The 8,656-nt window shown below is 33.8% G+C and overlaps 1 protein-coding gene across 1 annotated transcript; it reads left to right on the top strand.

The window, feature by feature from the left end:
• The first annotated feature begins 4,028 nt into the window (after window positions 1-4,028).
• On the top strand, window positions 4,029-5,722 carry LOC143636811 (uncharacterized). The gene is made up of 4 exons (XM_077104308.1): window positions 4,029-4,052; window positions 4,563-4,721; window positions 4,794-5,133; window positions 5,238-5,722. The coding sequence occupies exons 1-4, from the start codon at window positions 4,029-4,031 to the stop codon at window positions 5,720-5,722; spliced, it is 1,008 nt and encodes a 335-aa protein (XP_076960423.1).
• Window positions 5,723-8,656: the final 2,934 nt, after the last annotated feature.

Genomic DNA, 8,656 nt, shown 5'->3' with positions numbered 1-8,656 from the left:
GGACAACCTCATTTAAAGGTGCAAATATGACCCTTTCTTGAAATATGAAATATCAGTAAATTATCCAATAATGATGGATATACAAAATCAATCAAATCAGAAATAGGGTCGGATGAATCACCAATCAAAAGATCATCTGGTATATCGATAATGGAGTTACCATCATTGTGACCGTCAAGTTTTCCTTCACCAAGTTCCAACAACCATCCTGCAAATCTGCTAGTCTCTTCCAAGTCAAATGACTGACACCCGACAGTTAACCTCATGTTTTTTGTTAACCTAAGAACCTTGCATTTGGACCAAATGTGTGAAGAACTGAGTGAAGTATTAACAATTTCACTACGTGATCCATTTTGTACTACTCGTAGGATTTGTCTAAAATCACCCCAAAAAACAATAACTTTTCCCCCAAATGGATGTTGAGAATTGTTACGGTTAACACCTTTTAAAACATCTTTTAAACTCCTATCTAAGGATTCAAAAGCATGTTTATGTATCATATGAGTCTCGTCCCAGATAATCAAATCAGTTTGCTTCATAAAGTTGTAAATATCTGGATTTTTTTGTTATTGAACAGGTAGAATCCTCAGTTAGGTTTATAGGAATTAGAAATTTAGAGTGAGCGGTTCTACCTCCCTTAATTAACAAAGATGCTATACCGCTAGAGGCAACATTTTAAAACAATTTTAGCTTTGGATCTTAGGGAAGCAGATAACGTCTCCCATAAAAAAGTTTTCCCGTCCCTCCATAACCAAACACAAAGAAAAAACCGCCCTTGTTTTGATCAACTGCTTCCATTATTTCATTATACACATTGCGTTGCTCATCTGCTAATGAATTATAAAGTCATTCAAACTCACCCGTCATAACTTGTGTATCATATGCTAGTTCCTCGTTCATAAAACGATTTGTTGATGCAGTTATAGAATCATCATTAGGGAAAATAACACAGAGTATAGTTATTTTACAGGAGGAAGTTTTGAATTTCAAGTAACGCGAGGTTCTTTAGTTGCGCCTCTGAAAGTACCAAATCTGTATCGAATCAAAAACTTGTTAAAAATGATTTTTTTTATAAACATATTTGTTAACGTATTAAGTATTTAAAAAAAAGCAAAATAAAATCATTTGATACCTTTATTTTTCTGGTTTTGTTGTTTGTATAGAATGCCATCAATTAAATACTATCAAGTCTTTTCCCATACATCATCCGGCATAGATAAACTGTATGTGATTAACATGGTAGCAAATAAACCGTGTAAATAATAACCACTTTCAGTATGACTTGCTTCTTCAATTGCTTCTATATACTTGTTGTCATCATCTAGAAGGTCTCTTTTATAACACGCATCTTTATAAGTAGCACACACTTCACCATCAACAATACGAATATCTTCAAAGCACTTAGGACCTCTAACCTTGTTTAACAGAATTCTTGGATAATATGTTTCATTAAAAGCTGGAGGAACATGATGAATATGACCAATTATAAAACCTCGTTTACGTAGCTCTCAAACCCTTTCGTCTTGTTTCCAAACAAATTTTGTTGGAAACTCAGCGTACGTTAGGGTTTGCGCAAGACCATATTTCTGATTACACTCCATCCAACCAGTGAATCTTGAAGAACCAACAGTCGGCTTGTTTAAAACGTCTTCCACATCATCATCATCATCATCTAGGAACACAACTGTTTGTTGTCCAGGTAAATGAAACGGAAGCCGAGTAACTGAAGAAAATCTATAGTGGACGTCAAAAGAAAAATTTCTCCATGCAGCCTCACATGCAGATAAATATATGCAATCATAAAACGTTTTAACTTCGTCTACAACTTCATCTTGATTATCACTGTTGTTTTGTACAAGTGATATAGTAGCACGACCCGGGCAACCCTCTTGATTACACCATTCAACATTGATATGGGCTTGATATTTTTTTTAACAATTTCTTGTTATATAGAACATGTCTGTTGTCTAAATTTACGCCAGAATTGACAACAACATTACCCAAATCTCTTCTTCGATAAACATGAAACCAACTAGAATCAATTGATGTCTCATTTTGAAGTTTCTTTGGGAATTTTATAGAGCATGAGTTATCGACCATGCAAGAGCATTTAGGGTGAGTAAAACCACATGGACCATGCATCATGTGGTCGCTTACAAGCGAATACAACTCCGGATCTTCATTCTTATTTGGAATTTCTGCTGAGACAAACTTGTCTATATTCTCCGGATTATGAATTTTGTGATCAGAATGCAAAAACATGCAAATATGTGCATGGGGTAATTCGTGTTTTTGAAATTCAATTGTGTAAATAACTGCACATGACAAGTAGTGGTAGATTAGATAAGTTATTTAAAACAAATATATTATATGTTAACATGATATGTTATAGTAACTTAATTTTCACAATGGTAATGAACATTAACCTAACAACAATGTATTATAATGAACTACAAAAAAACAACTACCCGCTTGAAGCTTTCTAAATAAAGCTTTATCCTTCAAGTCTTTCATTAATGAATCAAGCTTCATCTTGAATAACCTAAATAATATATTTGGCCTGTCTTCGGGCTTGCAATTTTTGTTTTGTAAAAATCGTTTGATTTCTAGCCAATTTTGGTTGCATGTTATGGTTATAAAGAAATCAGGATAACCAAACCATTGACATATAGTAGTTGCATCAAGATAATTCTGCATCATATATCGAGCACCTCCGGAAAATGAAGACGGTAAAATAATACGTTGTCCGGCCGAAGAAATATCCGATGTTCCAGCCGAATGTAAGTTTCTTAGGTTTTCATAAGTTTCAGACCTAAGATTTTTTTGTTGTGTGCGTACATAATGCAACCTTTGAGTCTCCATCATTGTGTATGCATCTACAAACAGTTGCTGAGTGAGTCGTTTGCCGTTTAAAATCAATGAGTAACTATGTGGACTATCTTGAAATCTGTACGCAAAGAATTCACCCATCGTGCACTTATTGCGTTTGAGTTTTGTCAAACCTTAAAGATCATGATGAAGTATGTTAATAGAATTTCCTGAAAGTGTATGGAGAATTTTCTCTATTAATAGAATTATCAATATACACACCAAGAGACATAAACGAAAACATGGAATTATATCGTCTAATGTTCTTCATAAAATACTTTCTCGTACTATCATGACCAAGGAACAGATTTACGTAAGTCATTGGTGCCGACTTCATATCCGGAAGTTGCACGTCACCATTACTACAACAATGTGAGTAACTTCTAATACCGTTGTTTGTTTTTCCTTTCTTGCTCTCGACATCCCATAATAATGCTTTGCACAGTCCACACATGACATTTAGATCACCATGATCTAAATACCCTGCTCAAAAATCAAGAATACTTAAATAAAGAACAACAACAAAAATTATAAATATATTAAGTATCAATAATGCAGTTGGAGTTGCAATTGGCTAAATTAAACCATGAATGGAAATAATGAAATAAAAAACAAAAGAGAACATATGAATATATTGAATGTCAAATATGTAGTTGAATAGAATCACAACGGAAAAATAAAACATGAATGGAAATAATTATATAACAAAATTTAACTATAGTTATAAATATATTCAGTAAAAAAAGGAAATGTATTTTAATTCTCATACCTACAGATATCCCTTTGTACGGATTGACATAGTCCTCTTGAGCATTAAACGACCGAGTTTGCCATTCGTATGCCGTTCATCTAAGTTTGCCATTCGTATGGGGTCATTAGTATTGAAGTTTCTGTAAGACGATATAATTCCATGTTTTCGTTTACGTCTCTTGGTGGGTATATTGATAATTCTATTAATAGAGGAAATGCTCCATACACTTTCAGGAAATTCTATTAACATACTTCATCGTGATCTTCGAGGTTCGACAAAACTCAAACGCAAGAACAGCACGATGCGTGAATTCTTTGCGTACAGATTTCAAGATAGGCCACATAGTTAGTCATTAATTTTAAAAGGCGGAAGACTAACTCGACAACTATTTGTAGATGCGTACACAATGATGGAGACTCAAAGATTGCATTATGTATGCACACAACAAAAAAATCTTAGGTCTGAAACTTATGAAAACCTAGGAAACATACATTCGGCTGGAACATCGGATGTTTCTTCGGCGGAACAACGTATTATTTTACCGTCTTCATTTACCGGAGGTGCTCGATATATGATGTAGAATTATCTTGATGCAATGGCTATATGTAGATGGTTTGGCTATCCTGATTTCTTTATAACCATAACATGCAACCCAAATTGGCCGGAAATCAAACGATTTTTACAAAACAAAAATCGCAAATCCGAAGACAGGCCAGATATATTATGTAGGTTATTCAAGATGAAACTTGATTCATTAATGAAAGACTTGAAGGATAAAGCTTTATTTAGAAAGCTTCAAGCGGGTAGTTGTTTTTTTGTAGTTCATTATAATACATTGTTGTTAGGTTAATGTTCATTACCATTGTGAAAATTAGGTTACTATAACATATATTTTATTTGGTTTCAATAACTTATCTAATCTACTAATACTTATCATGTGCAGTTGTTTACACAATTGAATTTTCAGAAACGTGGATTACCCCATGCACATATTTGCTTGTTTTTGCATTCTGATCACAAAATTCATAATCCGGAGAATATAGACAAGTTTGTCTCAGTAGAAATTCCAGATAAGAATGAAGATGCGGAGTTTTATTCGCTAGTAAGTGACCATATGACGCATGGTCCATGTGGTTTTACTCACCCTAAATGCTCTTGCATTGTCGATAACTAGTGCTCTACAAAATTCCCAAAGAAACTTCAAAATGAGACGTCAATTGATTCTAATGGGTTTCCTGTTTATCGAAGAAGAGATTTAGGTAATGTTGTTGTCAAGTCTGGCGTAAATTTAGACAACAGACATGTTCCATATAACAAGAAATTGTTAAAAAAATATCAAACCCATATCAATGTTGAATGGAGTAATCAAGAGGGTTCCATAAAGTATTTGTTTAAGTACATTACTAAAGGTCCGGATCTTGCTACTATATCACTTGTACAAAACAACGATGATAATCAAGATGAAGTTGTAGACGAAGTTAAGGCGTTTTATGATTGCAGATATCTATCTGCATGTGAGGCTGCATGGATAATTTTTTCTTTTGACGTCCATTATAGATTTCCTTCAATTACTCGGCTTCTGTGCATTTACCTGGACAATAAACAGTTGTGTTCGCAGATGATGTTGATGTGGAAGACGTTTTAAACAAGCCGACTGTTGGTTCTTCAATATTCACTAGTTGGATGGAGTGTAATAAGAAATATGGCCTTGCGCAAACCCTAACGTATGCTGAGTTTCCAACAAAAGTTGTTTGGAAACAAAACGAAAGGGTTTGGGAGCTACGTAAACGAGGTTTTTCAATTGGTCGTATTCATCATGTTCCTCCAGCTTTTAATGAAGCATACTATCTAAGAATTCTGTTAAACAAGGTTAGAGGTCCTAAGTGCTTTGAAGATATTCGTAATATTGATGGTGAAGTGTGTGCTACTTATAGAGATTCGTGTTATAAAAGAGGCCTTCTAAATTATGACAACGAGTATATAGAAGCTACTGAAGAAGCAAGTCATACTGCTAGTGGTTATTATTTACGCAGTTTGTTTGCTACCATGTTAATCACATACAATTTATCTAGGCCGGATGATGTATGGGAAAAGACTTGGTAGTATCTAATTGATGGCACTCTACACAAACAACAAAAGGACTAGAAAACTAAAGGTATCAAATAGTTTTATTTTGTTTTTTTAAATACTTAATACATTAGAAAATATGTTTATAAAAAACTCATTTTAAGAAGTATTTGATTCGATATAGATTTGGTACTTTCAGAGGCGCAACTAAAGAACCTCGCGTTACTTGAAATTCAAAACTTCCTACTGCGAAATAACTGTACTCTGCGTTGTTTTCCTACAATGCCTTTCCCTGATGATGATTCTATAGTTGCATAAACAAATCGTTTTATGAACGAGGAGCTAGCGTATGATACACAAGTTATGACAGGTGAGTTTGAATGACTTTATAATTTATTAACAGATGAGCAACGCAATGTGTATAATGTAATAATGGAATCGGTTGATCAAAACAAGGGCGGTGTTTTCTTTGGGTATGGATATGGAGGGAAGGGAAAAACTTTTTTATGGAAGACATTATCTGCTTCCCTAAGATCCAAAGCTAAAATTGTTTTAAACGTTGCCTCTAGCGGTATAGCATCTTTGTTACTTCAGGGAGGTAGAACTTATCACTCTAGATTTCTAATTCCAATAAATCTAACTAAGGATTCTATCTGTTCAATAACAAAAAATCTAGATATTTGCAACTTAATGAAGCAAACTGATTTGATTATTTGGGAAGAGGCTCCTATGATACATAAACATGCTTTTGAAGCCTTGAATATGAGTTTAAAAGATGTTTTAAAAGGTGTTAACCGTAACAGTTCTCAACATCAATTTGGGAAGAAAGTTAATTTTTTGGGGGTAATTTTTGACAAATCCTACAAGTAGTACAAAATTGTAACATCCTGGAATTTTCCAAGAATAATATTTTATATATTATTATTTATAACGGAAAAGTTACTTGAAGTAGTAGAGAAACAATAAAATCTTAAGGATATGTGGAATATGCTAATTAGATGGAATTAATTATGGAACAAAAAGGAAAGATGAGCCTCAGGTCCATGGGCTTAAGGGAGTATAAATACCCCTTAAACACTAATCCTTTCCGTTCTTATACATCTCTACACCATAGCCTACACCTTGAAAAAAACACACAAACACAATCTTGAAATCGGCCAAGGCTCAAGACCAAGATTCAAGACCAAACCAAGCTTGGATTTGATAGATCTTGGTTATACAAGCAAGATACAACTCCTAGTTATATATTGAAGCTAAACCGTAGCCTAGAAATGTCAAAAGGTATGTTCTTTACATGTAATGGTTTCATTTTTATGAACGGTTTGCCCTGATACTTAACCCTAGAGCAAATCGGGTATAGATGAACCATAAAAATGTAAACTTGATGATTAAAATATTTTTAGTGAACTTGTTAGTATATATGGTTCACTTAGAAACCCTAGATCTAGTCAAAAATGGGTTTTAAACCCATAAAGGTTCAAGCTTTATAGGTAAACGGGCTAGGTCTTAGCCGAAAATGGAAATAGGAACGTTTATGGGTTAATACCAAACCATAACAGGGGTTTAGATGACAAAACGTGTATGGATAACGAAAATAAAGGACCAAATAATAGCAACTCATTCGAATACAATGGTTAGATTCGAATACATTACCTAGATTCGAATACATTGCCAAAATTCAAATACAATGGACATATTAGAATACATTGAAAGATTTGAATACAATTAACACATTAGAATTCATTGAAAGATTCGAATACAATGGACATATTAGAATACATTGAAAGATTCGAATAAAATGGACATATTAGAATACATTGAAAGACTCAAATACAATGGTCATATTAGAATACATTGAAAGATTCGAATACAATTGAGAATTAAATTACAATTGAGAACAATTGAGAATTAGCATACAAGTGAGAATTAGAATAGAATTGGGAATTTGCATACAATTCCCATATGCATAAAAGTGTTATACTGGAATACAAGTTATAGGTCTAATCGAACAAGGGAAGAAAAGAAAGAAAATAAAGAAGAAAAAGAATACAAAAGGGTTCGAATACAAAATTATTCGAATACAATGTATTCGAATACATGTATTCGAATACAAAAGTATTCTTTTACAAAAGTATTCGAATACCAGGGGACTCGAATACGATGTGTGTTTGAATACAATGTATTCTAACGAATAGGCAAGACTTCACCATTTCTGTTAAAACCCAAATAATATGATTAGGACCAGTATTGATACACGTATTAATGTACAGTTAGCCGATCCCAGTTAAAGAGAGGAATAACAATTAATGGAGAACGAAACAGGATCCAAGTGAGTTTCTAGCCTCACTTCCTTGTTATATTTTCAGGGCTGTGTGCATACTCAATGTGAATGTTAATACACTTAGCTTAGGTGGTACGTGTATGCTATATATGATATATGCAATAGAATTTATTAATGGACGAATGCCTGTCGGTCCGTGAACGATCTTCGGATATTGCACGTACCGTCCAGGAGTGTGTTTGTTAGATGAATGATGTGAAGAACGCCTAGAGTGTTCGTATATGTGAGGTTTGTGTAAGCAGGTACACGAAAGGTATGTGAGATCTACGTCTAACAGAGTAAGTTAGGATGAAAAATCCCTCTAAACTACTATTGGACCTAGACTCGATATGTGATAGCGTAAATAAGGACGGTGAACCTTATTAGCATTCCTTATACGGATATTATATAATTGAATACGCGTTCGTTCTATAGAGTACTTTCTATGGACAATATATAGGGTTCCTTTTATGGATCAGGTATAGGGCTCCTTCTATGGATAATATGTAGTGTTTGTTAGATGAATGATGTGAAGAATGCCTAGAGTGTTCGTATATGTGAGGTTTGTGTAAGCAGGTACACGAAAGGTATGTGAGATCTACGTCCAACAGAGTAAGTTAGGATGACAAATCCCTCTAAACTACTATTGG

This window comes from Bidens hawaiensis, unplaced genomic scaffold, assembly GCF_021521415.1.
Source record: "Bidens hawaiensis isolate Kalapana, Puna unplaced genomic scaffold, B.hawaiensis_p1.1 tig00008064_1, whole genome shotgun sequence".
In the NCBI taxonomy this organism is placed as follows: Eukaryota; Viridiplantae; Streptophyta; class Magnoliopsida; order Asterales; family Asteraceae; genus Bidens; species Bidens hawaiensis.
Note: the sequence above shows the minus strand (reverse complement) of the source record. Positions and strands in the feature narration are given on the sequence as shown.

Excerpts from the sequence above, each read along its gene's own strand:
- LOC143636811 (XM_077104308.1), top strand. The coding sequence starts at position 4,029 with ATGGAGACTCAAAGATTGCATTAT. Across the intron at positions 4,722-4,793 it reads ATGCGGAGTTTTATTCGCTA|TGCTCTACAAAATTCCCAAA; the intron begins GTAAGTGACCAT and ends GTCGATAACTAG. Across the intron at positions 5,134-5,237 it reads TTGCAGATATCTATCTGCAT|ATGATGTTGATGTGGAAGAC; the intron begins GTGAGGCTGCAT and ends TTGTGTTCGCAG.